At 42.1% G+C, this 22,585-nt stretch overlaps 1 protein-coding gene across 4 annotated transcripts in view; it reads left to right on the forward strand.

Moving 5' to 3' along the window:
• Positions 1 to 22,585, forward strand: part of ST6GAL2 (ST6 beta-galactoside alpha-2,6-sialyltransferase 2) — a 173,481-nt gene that overhangs the window by 126,466 nt on the left and 24,430 nt on the right. For all 4 annotated transcript variants that reach the window (XM_054628351.2, XM_077173369.1, XM_077173371.1 and 1 more), the window contains one exon: positions 21,227 to 22,229. In XM_054628351.2, the coding sequence (XP_054484326.1) occupies positions 21,284 to 22,229 (946 nt within the window). In that variant the 5' untranslated portion in view covers positions 21,227 to 21,283. The remainder of the gene's footprint in view (positions 1 to 21,226; positions 22,230 to 22,585) is intronic.

Below are 22,585 nucleotides of genomic sequence, written 5' to 3' on the forward strand. Positions count from 1 at the left end.
TTTCACAATAAATGCCATCTTCCTCTGCTAGAACTCATGGTGTCATATTTAGAATGCAAGATCGTGTGAAAAGCTGAGTACAGCTACCATATTATACCTGATAAAAACCCCTGATACTTGTTACTGGGTTTGTGAACATTTTGTATTTTAGATCCAGTTTTTTCTAAGGTCCAACCATTGAAAACTGATTTTCTTGATCTGTAACACTTCTAAAAAAATAATCTTGTAAAGTAATTCAGATTTCTTTTTATCTGGTCTGAAAATTTTACATAGACTAGAATCAGTGCTTCAGTAGTTGGCCTCAAGGGCAAAGCATGCCAAAATCATTCTGTTTGCTGTATGCATCTCTCAGAGATTGTCTCTTTCCAGAATGATAAACTCTTGAAGAGTTAAATATCAGGGAGTGGTTACCAGTGTTCTTCACGAGGGTCCTTGACCTAGGAACTCGCAGGGGACAGATGCTCTGGCAGACCTTATTGGTCTGCAGACCTTCAAAGCCCTCTTTGACACCAGTCACTTTGGAGAGACCAGTTCTTCCGTGCTGCTGAAGATGGCCAGAGGCTTGGAGGAGCTGAGGAGGTGGAACAGAGCTTAGCTGAGAGGTGTGGCAGCCTGGATTGCTGCTCCATTTCACTGGAGATGCAGCTGTACAGCTGGTTGTGTGTGTGTTAGCACACTGTGTTTTCTGGAAGGTGTGCTTAAGAAATCTAATGTAAATTAAAAGTAAATGTTATTCATTGCATAGCTCTGCAGTTGTCATCAGAGCGGGATTCACTGTGGGTTTTGTGCAGTCTCGTGTTTATTGTATTAAATTGCACCAATGCTATCCCAGAGTAGGGTGTTACATAGCTGGGGTTGTGAAATGACCGTGAGTACTCTGAGGTATGATCACAAAATCTTTGTAATAACCAAATGGCAGTTAACTTTGGAAAGTTTCTTCTTCACATGTGATGTGTATTTGTCTGGCTGGAAGATATGTGGCCAACCAGATACAGAAGGCTTAGCAAGATGGAGAGATTTGTTCTGTCACTTTCTGAATCCCTTATGTCATTGATGGAGCCAGAGGTCTGGAGGGTGTAAAATTTGATGAAGTCTCTTTATAACATCCTCAGTTTAAAGTAACTGTGCTAAGTTCTGTATGTAATTTTGGTAGTGGAGTTGTCTTTCTGTCCATCACTGGAAGGACTACTTTTGGTCTAGTCACTGTCATATCGGGGTCTCAGCAAAGGCTCTGATCCTCTCTCTGAAATACCAAGTCACATCTGCTCACAATGTTCTGAGTAAATATCTTCTGTGTATAAAAATGTAGCGATGTACTCTACAATCATAGTCCAAAATGCCCTCAAACTTTGCATAATTGAGTAGTGAAGAATTTGCCATTCTCTTATGAGGCTGATGCCTAGATGAGAAAATGCTAGTTAAGAATGATGTTTCAAAACACTCTGGAAAATGCAGATATTTTATAATTCACTGTACAAAGCAGGAGGTGTTTGGCTCTGGACTGACAATGGAATATCAGGCCGTTCACCCTTTCGCTGTGTCAGGGAAGGGAGGTCAGTAACAAATGAAAGCTGTTACCATCTGATGGCTGCTCAGTCACCTGTGAAATGTGATTTCTAATAGGCAGGTTTCCACATCATAGGAGCAGCAACTGCAATTAGATGAGCAGAGCCAGCCCCCTTGTCAGAAGCCTCGTTCATCATGCCACATCTTTGCCTCAGACCAATCCTGCCAGTTAAGTGTTTCCAACACAGCCCAGGGACCCGGGATTGCTCTGTCTGCTGGTGGAGGAAGAGCGTGTTTATTGTCGAAGCTGTTGGCCTTTCTCTCCTAGAAAGGCTTAAGCTGTGAAAGCAGAAAAAAGTAGAGCCTACAGCAGCATCTATGAGGTCCTGGCTCCACGTGAATAAGTTCCTTGCAAAATGTTCAAAGGCTTTACTGGGTTTAGGATTTCATCCTGTGGAAGCATTATAGAGGGCACCCTTTATCTCCCAGTGAAGCTAGCTAATCATGTCCAGACGTGGTAGTAGTTAGCTGACAAATTGGCTGAGAAGTCAGTGATTAATTTTAACAAATGAGTTTTCTTTGAATGCAAGCCCATGCATGACAATTATAACAGTATGCCTATGATAAAATTAGAGATTTTTATTCTTTAAGCTTCAAACCTAATTGTGTATGATTACTTTTTCCAGTGTCTTAAAACATCTGCCTTTTGTGAGGAGTATCACTGGGGGAAGGGGACAAACACACATAGAAAAGAAGTGCTCTTTCTTTCCCAAAATACCCTAAATATCAATGAAATGTTCAAAGTGATTGCAAAATTCCTTCTTTGTTCTAAGGAGTATTTAATATATGGTATCATACATTCTGTAACGCCTCTGGTGTCTTCAGTGAACCACAGGTCTAATATCCACTCCCATAAAACTAGTGAAAGTTTTGGTATCACCTTTAAGTGAGCTGAGGGTCTAGACCCCAGTGAATCCTCGTTTGTGTTCTAGCTGCAGGCTCCTCTTAACAGGACACTCTAAACTTGGGTGGTAGGAAACAAAGCTGCCAGCAAACATACCTGAGTTGGGTCATGTTTTGATGTATTGAGGAAGGTGCTTTTAAAATCAAGCATGCTCGGGCTAAATATATTGTGAGCTATTAGGGAGAAAGCATTAAGAATAAGAGGAGTGTAGGATTTGTTTGAATAAAGCAGCATACTCTATGTGGCTTTTTTTTTCTCTCCCTGAAGAGTGTGGTGCTAGCACAGAAATTGCATTATAGCTGCATAGACAAGAAGCCTTCTTTCTTAAGAACACAAATGCGTCCTATAGGAAAATCAAGCTGTGACTTGTTTTTAGGCATTTAACTTGGATCCAGTCTTGCAGATGGATGGAAGTTTGTGATCAAACCACCTTGACTCCACGCTCAGATCTTTATTAGCACAGCTGAAGGGCACGGAGTATCAAGGGTGGCTTTGCAGCAATGAGTTTGTGTGACTGTAGCAGTGTGGTTTTGACATTTTCTTTGTGATATGCCACCTAATTTTCAGAATCTTATCATTCACCTATAAACCACACATTCTGATATAAAGAGTATTTAAAACGTCTATTTAGTGGAAGAAGTTTTACTAAGTATAAAAACGATATCTTTGACAAAATAGAGAAGAATGTGGCATTAACAAAGAGAACTAATTTTTCTTTTTCTTTCTTTTGTTTTTTTTAAACATGCATAACTCTCAAGCACCCTTGGATTTAAAAGGCATTTAGAGAAAGACCTTTAGAAAAATGGAAGTCTCTTTAAACATTGTTTCTTTCATTGTCTTGACAAATCTTGAAAAGTAGTTTCTGTGCCTGCACATTTCAGAAACAGTTCTTAGGGGTTTTATTATGTGCTGAAACATATGTTTATAAAAAAGACTATAACCTGGTGGAAAAAGTGTCTTATAATAATAAACCTGTCGATGGGCCATATGCTGCCATCAGTATGTTTGAAAAAAAATAAATTCTTCTACAAGTGTTAAGTAAGTTTACAGCCTGAGTGTTAAGTTAGGGTCAGACTGTGAGTCACCCTTTGTGGATTGAGAGGGGGAGGAAAGTGCCTACGGATCCTGCTCATGCTCTTTTCATTAGCTCACAGGGCGGCAGGCGGGCTGGAGCTGGGAAGCACCCTTCCCAAAGGGCAGTGGAGGCTGGAGCTCTGGGAGAGACTGAGAGAAATTCTCCTCCTTTAGCCTTTCCTTGGTGCTCCACAGGTTTGTGCTGGCCCAGCACAGGCCTATGTATTTTGTAAAACTTGATTGAGCATTGTGTGGTCTCTGCTGAGAACAGTACACCTCTGAGTTAGATTATCTGCATTTTAAAGGTGAAAGAGCAGATATTTGAAGTTGGTACTTCAAATTAAAGAGCTCTGATAAATCTCTAATTGGATAAGAAATGTGGAAAAAAACCCCTCTGTTCTTGCTGTCTATTAGGTAGATGATTGTTATTTTATGCGTGTTTTTGGTGATTATAGTACTGGTTTTGGTTTATAATGTAGGGGTCGTGGTCATTGCAAAGTCTTTTGTTTTTGAAGAGCAAAAGTAAGACGCGGAAGGTCAAAGGAAATGTCATTCTTAAAAGGTGCTTTCTGTGTGGGATCAGTGTTTGGTAGATGTAGACACTTTTGAGCCTTTTACTTTGGATTCACTCCGAGGCTCCTGTGAATGGGAGTCATGCATGTGTGCATCTCAAAAAGAATAGGTCTCTTTGTAACACTGTTTCCATGTAGAAACACACTTCACCAGGAAGTGTTTTAATAGCCTAATGTTTCCCACCACCAGTCAGCTGTGCACTGCTTGTTTTCCTGGCAAGGTAGCAGGTGATAGTCATTGTCAAAGGAAATATCAAACACTAAGGAGAATTGTTTAAAATAGTTGACCATGCTGAAAGCTGTGTCAAGTGATACATGTGGTTGCCATAGTATCTGTTATCAGAATCAAGATTGTGAACAGAACAGTCCCCATCAGGGGTGAATTCCTTACCCACAGTCTCTCCAGGGTTCATCAGGCAAATTAGAAGTTTGCTCAGGGGAGCAAATTTGCTTCTTGAGGGCTGAAATGTTCCCCCTGGGTGTTCCTGTCCAGAAGTCTTAATGCCCTATGTTGTGTCTATGTGTACAAGGCTCCTAGTCTAGAAGAGGGCCTTGGAGATCAAGAGAGTGGAGCAGAGAGGGGAAATCTGCTGCAGAAGAAGCACCCAGACCCCAGCGCAGATTCTACAATCAGCATGGAAATGGGAAATAGATTGGATCCGTAATCCACGGAGGAAAGGGTTGGGAACTATGTGAATGTTCACTGAGAAAATTTTTTGGGTTCATCAGAGAGTAAGGCTGAGTATGGATTTAAGGAGTAGGAAAAGGACAACACTAAGGGGAGGAAACCATCTGAGTCTGGTGTTTGCTCACCTTTCCAAGAGAGGCACTTTGGTACTGGCAAGGATGGGAAGCACCTCAGGACTGTTCCTCTCCAGCTTGACAGAATGTCTCCCCATGGAATCTGTGAACTCCAGCCAAGTTCTTACACCCAGCTGGACATGAGGGAAGGGTCCTGGGTTTCTGGGCTGCCTCCTGAGCACAGCTGATGAGGTGATGGAGGAGCCTGCAGCAGGCCAGGCTGGCTTGCCTGCAGCACGCACAAGCCAACGTATTGTGTTAACTGCAGCACTCAAGAGTTTGCACAAACCCACATTCAGTAATAAAATAGCCTGCAACTAGTCAAAGGCACCAGTAGTAGCCAAGCAAATTTGGAATGTGTAAGCCAACCATTTTTAAGTTATGGTGGGCCAAAAAAAATTAGGAACAGTCCAAGAAATGGAGAACACCTCACTTTTCAGGAACTCTCATATCTTCAAGATGCCTTGGCTGATCTACCTCAAACTTTCCAGAGGAGCTTTCCTTGGCATGAGACCACAACTGAAATTTCATGTGACTGGTTTTACTTTGTTGAAGTTATGAAGGTTAAAACCAGAGTTTGTTATAGAAAGCTAATCTCTCCATTAGAAATATTTGTCCATATTTAATATTCATTCCATTGTCATTGTTCACTGCTTGTTCAGACTGATTCTATTTTTGCTATTTATTTCAGGGTTGTTTTTTTTCAAGGGTAAGTTCAGAGCAGTGTAGGTTGGAGCCAAAGTGTGCATGGCTGGCTCTAGGCACTTGTGGGAAGGCAGAAGCATTAGCCCTGTACCTGCTGGAGAAGGATTTGCACTTGGAGTCCTACTGCCACCATACTGTCACTGAGAGCTTTTTGGAGTGTCTGGTTTGAGAGATCACTATTTAGTACAGCTTTTCCCTCTCTGCTCAGTCGAAGAGAGTATCTCTGTTGGCCTAGTTATACTCTGACCTCAAGGCAAAAAATGTTTCTGATTGATGACTGGCTTGGCATTTAGGGTTTCCCTAGTGGCAGCTCCTGCTGTGGAAAGCTGTGAGGGTGGCAGTGGCCTAAGATGGGGATCAGTATTCTCCATGTGTGCTTTTGAGCTGCTCTTCTTTGTGTCTAAAAATCTGTAGGCTGAAATGTCTAGCTTTCAAAATTGCAGGATTTCAGAGAGGCATTAGAAAACAGAGAAAATGTTTGTGGGCCTGGAAGTGCCTTTTATTTTTCAACTTAGAGGAACCTTAGCAGTGACTTCTGTACCAGGGTGAGACCTGGTTGTGCACCAGCCCTTTCCTCTGCTCTGACTGCTGTTTTCTGAATGATGAGAAGACCACAGCATGTTATTGCAGTTGTTATTGCTGGATAGAGCCAAATGAGCAAAGATCTCTAAATATGCTGTATTTCAAGACATTGAATTAGTTTGATTGAGCCACTGTATAGACAGAGCAAGCAGGGCTGGAACAGATGTCAGGCTGGAACGAGCCCTCACCCTGAGGCATGGGATGAGAGTGTTTGAAGTCACTGCTCGTCTGTATTTTTCTTTCTGGGGCTTAAGTTATAAAGCTCCAGGAGAGACTTGGCAGAAGTCAGGAGGTGCTGCTCCTGATGAGACAGGGTGCTGTACATCACTGTTTGCTAGGGCTGCCTTTTAGGCTGGATCACTCAGCACCTGCCCAGCTCTGCAGTCGATGGGGCCAGGAGGTGCTCTGTGTGTCTGTGCAAGGCCAGGCTTTGTCCTGTTTGCCATCTGTGCTGCTACTGGCTGGCAGCTGTAGCAGAGGGGCATTCCTGCTTCTTGCCTAACACACCCCACACCAAAAATACAATTCCTGCATTAGTTTACAATGGGTCAATTCCTGTAAAAGGCTATCTGCATAAAATAGTGATCAGTAGGTTTTCTATTTGCTCAGGCCTTTTATGATTAGGAGCACTGAAAAGACCAACAGAGTCAGCTAAAAATCAGTGTGCCTCTATATGGGCAGCCACTGAGAAGGGTGCAGGTAATGTGATCCCAGCTACTTAAACCAGTGATACCACTATTGTCTGCAAAAGCTTCAAGCATGAGAGAAACCCTATGGAAAACTCCTGGACCACAGAATTAAAATAATTAAGTCTTGCAGTCTCTGAAATATATATTGCTCTTGCAAGGTCATCAAGAGATAAATAGGGACACTAGCACTGGGTTGAGCACACTGTATACATGGAACTTTGCTTGTCCTGTGTGACATTAGGCTCTTTATTTTTGTGAAACAATAACTAGTTGCAGTTGAAAGTGCCCTGAGAATTCTTCAGGTGATGATAGCACCAAAACCAGAGCCATCAAAGGGGACATGCAAAGCAAAATATGTGGATATGAGGATGCATCTTTGGTTCCTAAGTTAGCTCAGATATGTATCACTGCATGGCATTGGAGTGCCTGCATAGTGACTCTCTGCATGAGTTCTTTGGTAAGCAGGACCTCAAAGGAGGAGGTCACCCCAAGGAATTTTTATCTTCTTGGTGTTTCTAGAAATAGTATATCTGCACTCTTCAGGCTGTAGGGCTGCAAAGCTTTGAGTTACTACTGGTGCTGCTCCATCCCGTGCTCCCAGATGAAAGTTTCCAAGGAATGTTATAAACCCGTTGCACAAGCTGAGAGAAGGAACAGAAAACTGCAAAGCCTGTAATGCTGCAATATTATAGTATTGTCTACTGCTGCAATAACCCTGCTGTGTTTGGAAGGTCTCAGGCATACCAGCACCATGGTTAATCAGTCAAGCAGCCAATAGTAATTCATAGCCTTGACTGCTGAGAAATTCAGCACAGCTAAGATAGACATCTGATCCAGCTCAAGAAAGTAAAGGCATCTTCTCACAGCAGTTTGCTTTTTGACTGAGTTGCTTTAACACTCTTTCTGATTTTTCTTACTTATTTTCTAAAGAATATTTTTCATATTTCTTTCATTTAGAGTTCCTAAACAAAATGTTCTTTGAAATGTAGTATCTTTTAGAGCAAAAGGTTCTCCTCATTTATTTTCTGCCAATCTGAAGTGAGGTTACAAAAGAAGACAGTTGCAAGTCCCATGTATGCAAAGTACATATGGAAAATGTCAAGTGACTTGGAAAGAGTCATGCTAAATAAAAGTGTCATCAAGAGAAAGAGAAATTGGGTCAAGACTTATAGCAGTGTGACTGATTTGTAGGTCTTGGAGTTCAGAATAGAGGTACTGCTTCTGAATTTTGGAAATCAAGTTGATTATAGTGATATGGTGATGCCGGAGGAGACACACTGCTGTTATCTGGAGTTTTCAGTCACTGGCTGAAATGCTGGAGAAATAGTAGCAGTAAATAAAGTACATAGAGTACATGAAGTATTTATTATATTAACAACATTATTTTTCCAAGAAAGATAATGCTTTTAGAAAGCTAATATTGTACACTAAAAGTCTATTTTTTCCCCTGATTCTCTGATGCCCAAGCCAAGTGAATTGATTTTAAACTGAAGTGTGCCTGTTGTGTACAAGTGTGCTTGGCAGAAAAGTGATGCATTAGAATTCACATAAACTTGGATTCTTCAGCTCCTGGAAAAGAGACTGTATATGTTACCCACTGATAGAAACATGGGCTCATCTACACTGTGCCCTTGGGCATGTTCTGTTTAAGTGTCTTGAAAATACGTAGTTATTCCTCATGTGCTTGTCCACGCTCAGTTTGTTTATGGAGACTGTGACATTTACAGTATCTGCAGTCTGGAATGCTGCTTTTGCCATAGCTTTTAATGATTATCTCCTTTTACTAAATAAAACCCTAGGAGATCTAGGCAAGGCAGTTGCATAGAAGACTTGGCAAATACAGATTGTTAACTGCATGTGGTGATAAAGTTAGAAAACACTTTAAAGAAATCAAACTTGCCATTAGCCTGATCTGAACCATACAAATTCTTCTCCTTTAATTTCTCTTCCCTCATGGTATAAAAGTCTGCTCATTCTTTCATCAGAAATGATTCAGACCTGAGGGACATTTGTAATTTGGAAGTAATTAGTAAATAAGTCAGATAAATATTATCCATTGAGATTTGTGAAAGCACATTGGATAGGATTCTTAAAGAGCTGTATCAAATCTGAACAATTAAAGTTTAAAAAATTATCTCTAGTTAGTATGATAAGTCCATTTCATCATAAATTAATTTACTGTTAATAGTTTCTGCTGCTTTTGGAGCAATCTGAAAGGGTTTGGGAATCTGAAAAAGTAGCTAAAATAGAAGAAAATCTGTAATAGCACAGCATATTTGGACAAAATTTTGACAGTATCCAGATTGTGAGATCTTGCTTGTGTGCAAATGTTGTTAGTGGGGTTCTGGGTCCAGAGCTGAACCTCAGATTTGTGGGTGTGAGTATTCACTCCTCACTCCCCATCTAGCTTCAAACAATATTTCTCTTGGTTCTTGTTGGGCATAACATATTGTCTGCCTTCTTCTTTAAGAAAAGCTCAGTGGTACTCATTTTCTTATGCTGAAGTCAAAAATCCCAGGTTATGTGGCTGTTACTCTTCACAGCTTTGGGCTCTTAAAGTAGAAAAGCAGAATTTTAGGTACAAGAAATGTTTGAATAAATGTGGTTTGTAAGTAGACTGGCCAACAGCTGCTCCTAAATTCATCTTAAAATCTTTGTATATGCTACCTAAAATTGTGAATTGTGAGATGCTACAGAATTCTCCTGTAGCTTTGCATCAATGCACTGGTGGGGTACTGGGAGCACACAGAGTTCTGCCATTGCCCCCTGGGAATAACCAGGTGTCTCTCATGACCCTCCAGGGTGTGTTGGATCTATTATCAGGTTTCACATTTGGAGGGTTTATATAATAAGAATCACTACAGTTACTGGAAGTACTATGAAATTATACAATGCATTGAAATGGATTAAAACATTACTGTTCCCATATAGATTTCCTTCTGCTTTATTGGAATAGTAAATTTGTTTTAATTAATTCACCAAACCAGGTTTGGTGATTGATAGGTTTACTACTGGTAGCAGGTGTCCTGCCTGATTGCCAGCACCTTTCTGTACTGCTGCATGTCCAAATACTGATTTGTAAGAACTCTACTCTTTTCCTGGAGCAAAGCAAGCACAACAGACTGTTTTTGCATAGATACTGAAAATTTTGGAAGAGTTTGGAGCAGATTGAACACAGCTGAACACCAGAACAAGAGTCTTGTCACTGCTTGACATCATTTATGATTGCTGCTAATATATCTATTTGCATCTTTATACTCATCTTTAGTATGAACTTCAATGTGTTTTTCTCCAACATTTAAAAGGACCTAACAATCCAGTGTGATGAAAGTAGGAAAGTTTTGCTTTGCTTGCAGTCATCCTGTGTAATATAGTCTATATCTGCTGTAGTAGTTTTAACTGTTAGTAAAACATCTCTACTAACATGCTGACTAGAAGTATAGATATAAATCAGAAAATAAAAGCAAAAATCCTGAAAATTTTAGAAATCTTAAGCATTAGTTTTTAGATCAGACTAATGTTTTCCCCCATTTTTTTACTGTCTGAATGGGATTGAAGGAAGACTAAACCCCCTTAGCAGAATATGTTTGACAGGATTGGATGTTGCTGAGGAATCAATCTATTTAAAACAAGGATTTCTTTTTCACAAGTCTCTTTTCATGTTGGTAGAGAAAACCTTCTTCTGATTGATTTAGGGCAGTGAATTGGCTTTACTTTATTGCTTACCTCGTGCCTTTAGCACTTAAAAGCTGCAGGCAAGGGTTGAGGTTGTATTATCCTAGGCAAGGGTTAAAATCACATAAATGTTTCATCTCCACCATTGCAAACCTTTTTCCTAATTCTCCCAGTGGCTGGTTTGAGTGTTGCAGTAGGTTTCCTAAATGGTGGCATGGTGAGGGAAAACTCCTGTTTCCTGGGAAGGGCACGAGCCAGAAGAGAAGCAAGCGCTGTCTGAGAAGGGTTCCCTGGGAAAGGAAGCAGGGCAGGGTGGGCACACCCCACGTGCCCCTCGCTGCAGGTCTGGTTCTGTGTGGCTGTTCCCATAGATGCTGAGTTGTCAGTGTGCAGCAGGAGAGGAGAGGAGAAGGAGAGTTTCAAGTGTTTCTTGATGACATCTTGATGAGAGGATGGCTGTGTTTTGTGCTGGGCAAGAGGATGCACTTCATCAGCACCTTCTCAGCAGATGAGTCTACATCATCTAAACAGAGTGTGCAAAAGGCAAGCAGGGGTTTGCATGTCTTGGCTACTTAAAGACAGTGTTAGAAAGAGGGCTTTTTAATGAAATTGGTGGTATTTCAAAGGCCTTCCTGTTGGCTGAAAATCAAGAAATGTATAGCTGATATTTGAAATACTAAGAAATATTTTAATGAAAATTTTGATTATGCCACCTGTTGAACAATCAAAGGAAGAGAATATATTGCATATATACTGGTTAGCTTCAGGTTTTAAAGTCAGTATTTAAATTGAGACTTTACTCTAGAGATAAAGGCACCAAAAAAAAAACCCTCTACCAAGTATCTTGGAAAGTAAAGTATTTACTCTTTCACATACTCAGTAGTAGCCTGTAGGTCTCAAAATACAAGATTTTTGGTTTAGTTGTCTCTTATGATGGTGAAAATTACCATCAAATGGTAATTCCACAGTTATATCCAGTGAGGATGGTGTCAATCCCATCCTCCTAACTTTTTTAACAAAAATAACTAATGTAAATAATCTGGGGGGCTAGCCAGCTCTATCTTGCCTCTCACTTACCTCTGTGTCTCATTGTTTTAATGGTGTCAGAGCTTTCAGAGAACCTCATCCTTTTTGAGCTACCTTCCATCTTGTAAAAGTCAGTTGTATTTGTAGGGGGTGGATGGCAAGTGCCGGGGGAAAAGACATCTTGTGTGTTGCACATGGGCATCAATGATTTGCAAAGGGGATGAAGCACCCAGCCAGCAACCTTGGTTTGTCACAATTGCTCATGCTAGCTTCATGCTGGTAGTTGTTAGAGATCCTGTTTCTCTGTAAAGTTTCCAGACAGATAGGATTCAGGTTCCAGTGGTTCATGTCAGGTTAGAAACAGCTGTATCCCCCACAGAAGAGATTTCTGTTGAGCTAGTCATAGTTTAAACTAATTTTGCCCACAGCCATGCATGAAACAGTGCCAGAATGGAGAGAGAAAGAAAGAGGTGGGGGGTGGAAAATACTAATACCACTTCATTTTGTTTTAGGAAGCCAACCAAAATACCCCAGCTAGTGTAGATTGGCTTATTATCAGCATAATCATGTTAAGTATTAAAATATACAAAAAAGAGGGGAAAATTGTTTCAGTCCAGGAAATTTCATTTTTAGATTGTAATGTAACAAAGGGCTGAACTGATTTCATCCTTCAGTTTGGCAAGCCTTCTTCCAGGGTGAAATTTTTTACTCAAGCTTTTAGACTAAGGCAAATAAGCACATAGAAGGCATGTTGTTTGTATGTATATATATGAATATACAGAAATGAGATGTTAACAATGATAATTTTCTAAGTATCCTCCTACAATTATTTTGCTAACATAAACAAATGGGAACTGGCACTGAGATAGAGCTGAGAAACAGGGAACAATTTGTTTAACATTGTTATATATTAGTGTTTTTAAACAAGGGCTGAGTTGGTTGCTTTCTGAAACAAATGTAAAAAGACAAACTACAGTCCAATAAAGAAGTTAGTAATTAAAAGGAAAGTGAAACAGTTCCTACAGTGTTAGAAACATACAGTAAGAACATACTTGGCAGATGAAAAATACACTGGTACACAGAGATGGGCATAATTAGTACATCTCAGAAATGTTGCTTTAGAGTGAAAAATCAAAATTCCCCAATCACTTCTGCCTGGAAGAATGAGTGAATTTGGTCAAGTTTTTGTGATGAGATTGAAACAGGTCTTTTGTAACTGTACTCTGTTCATGTGTGTGTTATTATAAATGTTGCCTTCTTTAAGGAAGCATTTCAGATTGCCCTTTCTCAGGGCAATTACTGCTGTGTTAAGTTCACGTAATATAGCGTCTAAAAACATTTATGGAGCAAAGAAAAGAAGCCTTTTATTCTAACCTTGCCAAGAGCAGAAATAAAATGAGCTGTTGTGCTGGAAGTGTAGAACTGCATGAGGATTTGTAACGTCCTATTTCTCGTGGTTTAGTCTTGTGTGCAGCCTGAGATTTGTGTGATTTAATGAGACTGTGATTCGTTTATCCTGTCAAGCTTTAAATAAAAACCCTCAAAGCACTTCCTTCCTTTTTTGAATTATGTGTTTTTGCAAGTACGGTATCAAAAGCTGTCCCTTAAAAAGAGGGAGGGGAACCCAATACAGTTATGTATGTTGGCTGGATTTTTTTCTTCTGTTTTATTAGACACTGAGTAGTATTATCCATTTCTCTGTGCCTCTCTGTCTTGTTTTGGTGCATTAAGAGGTTCCTGCCATCCTGTTCAGTTACACATGAAAGCAGAACATAAGCACAGGCTGCTCCTAAACTCTGCTTTTGCAGGGGGGATTGGGATTAAAACCTTACTCTGTGGGTGGGAATAAGTCACACAGAAAGCCAGGCTGTGCCAAAGATGGGCATAAACTCCTGCTCATGTTGTGTGTCCTCAGGCACCATCTGTGCCTGTATGTTGGAGCATCCCTGCATGGGATGTGAAGTAACCTTCACAGGGGAAATATGTGCAACCTTCACAGCGGAAATATGTGCAACTCTTTTGGGTGCTGATCCATCAGTCTGAAAGTGCCCTGGTGAAAGGGTTGTGCTCCACCTGCAAGGACCAGGGTCAGTGCTCCAGGGTCCCCTTTCCCAGTCACAGGGGTGGCAGGAAGCAGCACACTGACCTGGGAGTGGCCATCCAGAATAAGGGGGAAGACACAGCGTGGGTCCTGCCACTCACCCAGGCTTCCCATCTGCTGAAGGAACGTGGCAGCCTCTTCCCCATCTTGGGAGGAATAGGGTAGGATGCTCAAGTCCAGAGCCTTCCCTCAGCAGTAGCAAGGCTCTCATGCTGCTTCCCCAAAGGGAAGGATGTGATCATTCTGGTGGGAGGAAGTTTTCACTTCCAGTTCTCATCCCTGTGGTGCTGAGGTGTTGCTGCCTCTCTGGCAGGTGTTGTTTTGCTCCTCCACTAGCACTATGGGTGTAGTTTATTTTCAGTCTCTCTGCCTTCCTGCCCTCTCTGCTGCCGTGCAGCCACGCTTCCTTCTTTCTTGGCCCAGTGCCACAGCCTCCCCCAGCCCCTGCTTCTTCCTCCCTGTATTGGTGTACAACTCACTTCCTCCTCATTGGCCTCACTGCAGCAATAAAACTAAATACTTTAATAAAGTGGTTATGTGTGAGTGGAGGATGCACAAGAAAGTGATGGCCATCAGTCTGGTCACCTTGTTTCCACACATGGCTTTTATCTCCAGCCAGCTTGATCTTTCAGTCTGCACAGCATTCAGCTTCCTAGGACCTTCATGGTGATCAGATGCCCTGGGAACAACTGCAGTTCCTCTGCAACCTGCAGTTTGTGAGAGGGAGGAGAGCTGCACAGAGGTAGCACAGAGAAGCCACACGCAGCTCTGTGGTTCGATCTGCAGAGGAACACTGAGGTGGAAGAATGGAGCCTGCTGGGATGGTGTTTGTGCAAACTTAGATGCCTCCATGTCTGTGCAGTGCCATACTGAATTTCACTTTGGAAAAGTGACTTGCACTCTTTTGGATATTTGCAGTGGTTTTATATTGGTGTGGGTACGAGTGGATTTTTTTCCCCTGCTATCTGGATCAAGAGACAGTGCTGTGGCAGCTGAAATATGACCAAAACCCAGCCAAAACACCCAGCTGGTAGATCTGCAAGGGCAGTGAAAATACTTCATCTGCTTCTTTACTGTGTGTGAGGGCATGCTAGGGACTGTGGCCAAAGTGGTGGTTTCTGCACCTCTGTGCTGTGGTGGAACCAAGATCTGTTGGCAATTGCAGCAACTTAAGCAGCCTTGAACCTTTGCATCTTGCTGTGATCAGGACCAGGAAACAGCAAAGGTGTGGCAAGAGCAAAGGGCAAAAAAAGGGGTCAGAAGTAGATAAGGCTGAGCACAGGTAGTACAGGGCTCTGTGAGAAACTCCTTGAGAGGCCGTGGGGGTGATTTATGTTGTGAAAACTGCTTGTCTTCACACAACTCTGTGACACTTCTGCCCCTTTGTAGTTTTGATTAAAGAGCCTGGAAGTGATTTACACTAAAGTTGTACCGAATCCCACATGAAGTGGTGTGTACTACATTTCTATAGAAACCCTCAGTTAGAATAACAAGACTGTGGTCAACTCATACCTCTCTGGAAAAGACAGAGATTCACTTATCTCCCCTGACCTGAAATTAGTGAGGAAATCATGGCTGGAGTGGTGAATCTCAGGGCATGTCAGAATGAGAGCTCCTCTCATGGCTCCTGAGAAAAGCTGCTGCAGGTTGGGGAGGTGGAGGTTCACCTGCAAGGTGCAGTCAGTCACTGGGAAATCAGGTTCTCCCTGACAATTGTTGCTCTGTTATACATTCCCACTGGTGGTGGGAAGGTCTGCATGTGAAGGATCAGAGCTGGTGCAGCTTTTCTTTTCTATTTTTACTTCCCTCCTGTCAGCCCACACTCAGACAACCTGTATGTTGTCTGTGGGCTGTGGGAAAGTGATAGCTGGCTTCAATGCCAGGAAGCTTGAACTTGATGATGGAGCATGGAGACTAGATATCAGGTGCATAGAAAATAACTTTGACCTTCCACTAAGCCCCAGAGACTGATGCATCTAAGCCTCCGTGCTCCTACATAATAATCTAGGACGCGTTCCTTGGCAGAAACCCCACTGAGCATTTCTCCAGCTGCCGGGTTGCCAGCTTGAGTGAGTTTCACTGCAAGTTTCACTATATTTGGCAATTTTCTTACAGCCTAAGCTCCTGGAAATGGGTCATTAGTAAAAATAAATAAAAAAGTTGCTTCACTCCCACCCCCTTTGACTTGAAATCCTAGGTTTTATCCGAGGACTGAGGAACACTGCCTGCCTGCATCCTCAGAAGTAAGAACCTGAGACTGGTCTTTCCAAATGCTCTGATTCAGGATGCTTGGCTCACATTTAGTAGATGATTCAGGTTAGCAATACCATTATTTGAATAACTCTCAAGGAATTTTCTCCAAGTAGATAATTAAATATAGGTTTAAAAGGCAATAATGGAAAAAAAATCCTACTTCAGATTTCTTTGGGTGTTTTTTCTTTATTTCAGAAGACAGTGTCTTAGGTTGCCACAAAAAATACTGAATGCAGCTTGACTCCTCTGAAGGAAAGGGCCAGATTTATTGGGACTAACAAGGAAGTTGTCCAAAAGAGATTCATTAATTAGGAGGCCTAATCAGAGCCAATAAGACAAATGCACAGGCCATCCACAGACTAATATACATCTTTTGGCAGGCACCACTCCCCACAGGCTTGTCTGTCTGTTGCTGCCTACTGTATGGCTTCCACCGCAGAAATGATGTGATAACACTAAAACCAATTTGGCACTTTCCACATGAGAGGACGAGTGTATTCCCCACCCTGGAAATGCAGCCTCCAGCTGTCTTGCCCTACGCCAGAGGTTTCTTAATACTCTGGAATTAGCTGACTAAGAGATGCAGCAAACTAACAGAGCATTTGCTATCTGTTCAGGCTGCCTAAGCTTTCCATCAAATAAACTTTGGTTTGATTCTCAGCCCTTTGGGAATGGTTGCCCACAGCTAACATTTGCTACCCCAAATAACCCTGTGGTGACCTTTGCTGCAAAGCTGCAGCCAAGAAAAACCCTGTTTAACATAACAGTGCACATCTTAGCACATCAACTTGAACCATCCTGACCTCTGAGCTGCCAGGGTCTGTACAAATTAATTTTAACAATAGACAGTGTTGAAAGGAAGGAATGTTTCAAAGGAATTAGAAAAGTCTCCCTTATCCATCTCTTCTCATTTAAGAAATAGTCAGGAGGCCTACTTTAGAAAAATGAAAAGTGCTCCTTGTTGCAAAACAATGGGCTTTATAAAGGGAGGAGGAACTCTTTAGTTTCTTGCATCTGAGCTTGGCAAGATGAAATTTCCCACAAGTGGGTGCTGCTTCTGGAAAATCAGCCTTTAATTTCCACTGGGGAATTGCCTTTATTTCCTGGGATGCCTCAAAGACACCATTAGGGTTTGCCTTTCTTTTTCATAGCTGCTGCTAAGACTTCTATTAAGCAAATAAGAAAGTCTTCCCATTTTGCCCACTTCATTGGTTTGTACCTTGCCTCATGTTTTCCAGGGCTTTTGTGTGAATGGCCAGACTGGGAAAGGAAAAAAGCCATTCTCCATGTGGTAGTTGGAACTTAAATCAGTTAATGATTGAAGAAGCCTATCAGAAGGGAGATACATAGGAAAATGAGGTCTTCAGCCTCTGGGGCAAAACAGGCTTATCACTTCTGCTGGAGAGGAAGCTGGGTTGGGTTAAGTCTCCAGTGTTTCCCCCAGGGGTAGACTTATTCCTCTGCTCCTCCTCTGCAGTAGCTTTGACTCCAGCAGTCTGTAAGTAAGGAGATTATTACAGCAGGGGGGGTGAAGTTGGAGACAATAAGAAATGCTAATGATAATTTAAAAACTTGTGTAGAATTGCTTTAACAGTTTAAAAGCTGTATGTTAAGCATAGGTAAAACAGATGAAACTTATCCTGAAGCATCCAGTGGACTTCAGTAATTGCACCCGTGAAACCACCTGTTTTTATTTATTTAGCCAGTGTAATTTGTTGCAATTGTCATTTCTGGTTTCCTACACAAATGCTTTTCTCTTTGCAATTGAGATGTGCTGCTGAAGGCAGCACAGGGCAGGAGTCCAGGGGCATCCCCAGCTGGTGCTGAGGAAGGTACCCCCTGAGCAGCGGAGGGGTCTGCTGCCAGCGGGAGGATGGTGGGGAGCATGTGGAAGTACTGCCCTCTCCTCCCCAACACTTTCAAAGACAGGGACTGTGAGGTGTGAGAAGCTGCAAGCGCTGAGGGGGAGAGGACTGGATGTTTAGTGTAGAGGGAGATAAGATAAACTGATATTTCTCTGAAATTCGTGCAGCTTTCGACACACAGCCTTCAAGATCCTGTGAGGTTGTAGAGGTCCTCTTGCAGCTAATACAGTAATGACCTTGAATTTGCTTCCAGCTCAGCTGTACTGCTGGAGGACAAGGCATTTCTTGTGAGCAAAAAACATTAAAGCATCACAGAGATTTGCCTGCACAGCTCCAGTTTTCAAGAGATTTGAGTATCCTTTCTGAGGCCCCACTTGCAACAAGGAATTGCAGATAAGCTTCTGCAGTAGTTAATGTGTAAAGTTTTTGGATTTATTCTCACTGGTGCCTCTCCTTTTGCTTTTAGTGTTGACAAATATATTGTTGGGTGCTGTTTTTTTGTTTTATGTGGGTATTTTTTTGCTGCACAAAGAAGCTAATCATATGCATGCTAATATGTGCATGCTGACCAAGATGAGTGTGCTTTCATGACATAAGTGTTGTGGAGGGCTTGGGGGGTAGATTTTTGTTTGCTTTAATTTAAAAATAATTAATTCATCTCAGTCCTTTTTCAGATTTTAGGCTGAGTACTGAGTCTTGACTTCCTATGCTGTGGCAGTCTGCTGTGCCAAACATATGATCACAGACAATTAGAAATTTGTAGTCTCACACCTGATTTAGGGCTAAGCCTTTCTATTTCTTAGCAACTTCTGGTTATAAGATATAACAAAACTGGGGGGAATGAGTAAATTGTAACATTTATAGATTAAATTGTGTCTGGACTTGCTACGTGACTCAGTGCAAAATATTAGTGACCTCTTCCTTTGTGACTTTGGCTTCCTGCAAGCTTATCTGTTAAAAAGATCATGCGAGATGCTTCCATTGCAGATCTTGTAAGAAATGTATATTCAGCAGGAGAAACATCTGACTGAGCAAAGACTAACTTACACAGTGGTTTGGAAGCCACATGTTGAAAAGTGCTGGGGAAACACATCAGGGAAAATGATAAAAAGAGATGAAAGCAGTTCAGATGGGTGAAAAATGCTGATTTTAAAATGCGAACCATCTGAACACTGATGAGTGGGCAGGTTGCAATAACTTCAGGACAGACCTAACTGGCACAACAGCCATATAATGTAAGGCAACTCCCACAGGACATCACCTGCAGTGATTTAATATTGGAAGGTGTGGGAGTGTTGAGGTACTGCAGAGAGCAATCTTGCTGCAGCAGAGTGCAAGTAGGAAATGGGTCAGTTGGAGTAATAGCTTTCTTCCGTGTGGTTTCTGTGAGCTGAGCCAAGCCAAACATATGTGGAGCACTGGGTTATCACAGTCATAATTTTTTTTTCCCCCTGTGTATTAGAAATTGCAATGAAATTTGGTCATCCAAGTGTAACTCTATGAATCCTCCCTCTGGTTGGACCCTGCCTTGAGCCCCAGAGTCAACTGTCTTTGTCAAGATCATTAAAATAGACTGTTTGGAAATGTAATAGTGCAGTCTCACATTCTCAGGAGGTCAGCAGAAACACAGCCTGAGTATCTCTGCTAATACCACCTGCGGTTTGTTCTCGCCTCTGCATTGTGGTGGGTGATTTCCCCATTTGTGCTGAAACAACTGGATGTGTGACCACACTGAAGTGGATAAAGGGGCTGACCCTGACCCAGAAAAAAAAACAAAAAACCAACAAAAAACCAAGAAAACCCTCTAACATGTATTTCCCTACTGTATCAGTTCCACACACGGGGGTGTTGGCAGCAGCAGAGGCACAGTGCAGGAATGAAGGACAGAAAGAGAACGTCTTAACACTGGTGTTACTGCTGGCTTCTTTCTCATGTGAAAACACGGTCTTAGTTACAGCTTCAGTTTAAACTTTGCACTCAGCTTTGATGTACTTTAGCAGCTTGCAGAAAGGTGATAGCGTGTGGTGACTGTGGTTTTGGTCCCTCCTGATGGCCAGGGTGAGCAGGCAGTGTGTTATCACAGGCGTGTAAGCTGTTTGGATGTGATGTGATGAGATGGTGGCTCCTGAGGCGCAGGCTGGTAATGAAATCCAAGCTTGCCCCTGCTCCCATTCCCCTTTGCTGATCACAGCTGGCTGGTACAAGTGGCTTTTTTTAAATCCCACCATTAAGTTGCCATCCAAACAAATGGGTTAGAAAGAAAACTCCAGAAGAAGGGGCTTGGCTCATTTTTAATTTGGATCAGGTAAGTGATCTGTCACTAATTAGTACACTGAGTTACACTCATGATGACTGTGATGCAGGGAGGTGAATGGTAAGGCTTACGGTGGGGATTTGCTTCAGTCAGGCTTGTAACTGATAGTCACACCACTTGATTAAGCAAGTGAGTTCGTGTAAGGGCATAGTGTGCTCGATGGTCTAGCAATGTGGTATGTATTTTCCTTGGAACACAGCCCCCTCAGTCAAACTTTGTTTCATTTGGACCATGCATCCCTCCACTAATGCACAAGCTGTGCAAAACCCCCAGGTATTAATAGGGCACATATTTCCAGGACTAGGTCTTACTTTCTGTACCCACTCCCTTTTTGTAAATCTCAATCTTATCCTAAAGGAATGTATTTAGATAGTTGTGCCACCCATTCTCCTTTTTGGGAAATATAAACCCCCTGACACCTTGATGTGCACAACTCCTTCATGCCACTTCAGTGTGCGTGCAGCATCTGTAGCAGAGGCACAGGAGTTGCTCTTACTCAGCTCTGATACTAGGCAAGAAATGATGCAGCCACTGAGGCTCATTCATACCAGCTGAGGAAGAGGCTCCCCTCTGACCCATTTGTGTGATGCTCTACCCTTCACCCCCTGATGATATGCACAGAACATCATCATTTCCAGGCTGTGGGCAGAGGAGGGCTGCAACGTAGAGCTTGTGCTCCTTGCCTGGTCCCTTTGGAGACAGGCTTGCTCACAGTTCCCTTGTGTGAGGACTTTCAGTGGTAAAGAGAAGACAGCTTCTGTGGATGCAGCCAGGCAGGGGCTTTGCTTTTGCTCTCTGAATGCTACGCTGGGTATAGCAGAAGCAGGCAGGCACATGATCTCCCCGGAGGCAGGATCCAGTGTTACTTTAGAAACTGGCCACCAGCTTCTTTTGTAGCTAGCAGCTGTCACGGTGTGGTTTCAGCCAAAGTGTGTCACTCCTACAGTGTCTGCGGGCTCTGGAGTGTGTTTCTGCTACTGAATCCTTTGTGCTACTGCCTGAAGATTAATTCTGCACCATCTATCAATATGTGTTAAGATACTTCTGAGTTGTATTTATTTTTTGAACGATTGTTAATAGCATTTGATGTTCTCTACAGGTTTCATTTTCCTTCATCAATACTTCAAGGCACAGAGGAGCTGGTAAAGGCATTGCCATGAAACCTAACTTGAAGCAATGGAAACAACTCATGCTTTTTGGTATCTTTGCATGGGGCCTGCTTTTCTTGGTGATATTCATCTATTTTACAGATAGCAACACTGCTGAACCAGTTCCAAGTTCCTTTTCTTACATTGAAACTAAGAGACTTCTGCCCCTTCAGGGCAAACAGAGAGTCATCATGGGAGCCATTCATGACCCATCATTCTCTGAAACCATTGATGGCAATGAGGTGCTTCTTAATGAAGATCTCCTAGGTACTTTTAAATCGGGGACTGGAAATTCTAAGAAATGGACTGTATTGGAAGAGGCCTTTAGAAATGAAGATGAGTTTTTTCCACCCCAGTTAGGAAGAAAATCAAAAAGTGCTTTCTATCAAGTGAATGATGATTATTTATTTGCTGCTGGTCAGCCTCACTCACTCAACCACCTTCAAGAGATAGAAAAATTCATTTCGGCTGACGTGAATAATCCAAGAGGAAATATTTTACAGAACAACTGGAGCCATCAGAGAAGAATGAGGAGAAGGAGCACAAAGCGTAGGAGAGGCCAGATGCTTGATGAATCTGATGACTGGGATGGGCTGTATTCCACAATGTCGAAATCCTTTCTTTACAAGCTTTGGAAAGGGGATGTCTCTTCCAAGATGCTAAACCCTCGACTGCAGAAGGCGATGAAAGATTATTTGAGTACCAATAAGCACGGGGTGCGGTTCAAGGGGAAGCGAAACTCCAAGTTGACAGGAGACCAGCTATTCTGTGAGCTAAAAGAAAGAGTGAATGTGAAAACAATAGATGGCAAGGAGGCTCCCTTCTCCACTCTTGGATGGGAAAAGCACGTTCCCCAAATTCCACTGGTCAAATTATATACACATGGCTTTGGGAGCTGTGCAGTAGTTATGTCTGCTGGTGCAATACTGAACTCCTCTCTAGGGGATGAAATAGGTGGGTGAAATGCATCTATTTGTGTGTGTATATATACGTAGATGTGCATGTTCGTGTTTAAACTTCAAAAGGTTCATGTTTCTCAAGCACAGATTTGTAAAGTCTGGTTGTTCTCTCTCACTAGAGTTACATGAATGTAAACTAATGGACTTCAGTGAGGCTGTTCCCTTTCAGAACAATATAACTGAGAGGAAAATCAGGCCTGCTGTCATAATCTAATTTAAAGAAAACAATGATGCTTTCTTATCATATTATAGCTTGTAGTAGGGAGCAGAACTGGTTACATCAGATCTGCCATATTCAACATTTGTGTGCAACATGTGTTTATTTCTTCAGCAGATTAGAGCTATGTTCAG

The sequence above is a fragment of the Agelaius phoeniceus genome, chromosome 2 (assembly GCF_051311805.1).
Source record: "Agelaius phoeniceus isolate bAgePho1 chromosome 2, bAgePho1.hap1, whole genome shotgun sequence".
Classification (NCBI taxonomy): Eukaryota; Metazoa; Chordata; class Aves; order Passeriformes; family Icteridae; genus Agelaius; species Agelaius phoeniceus.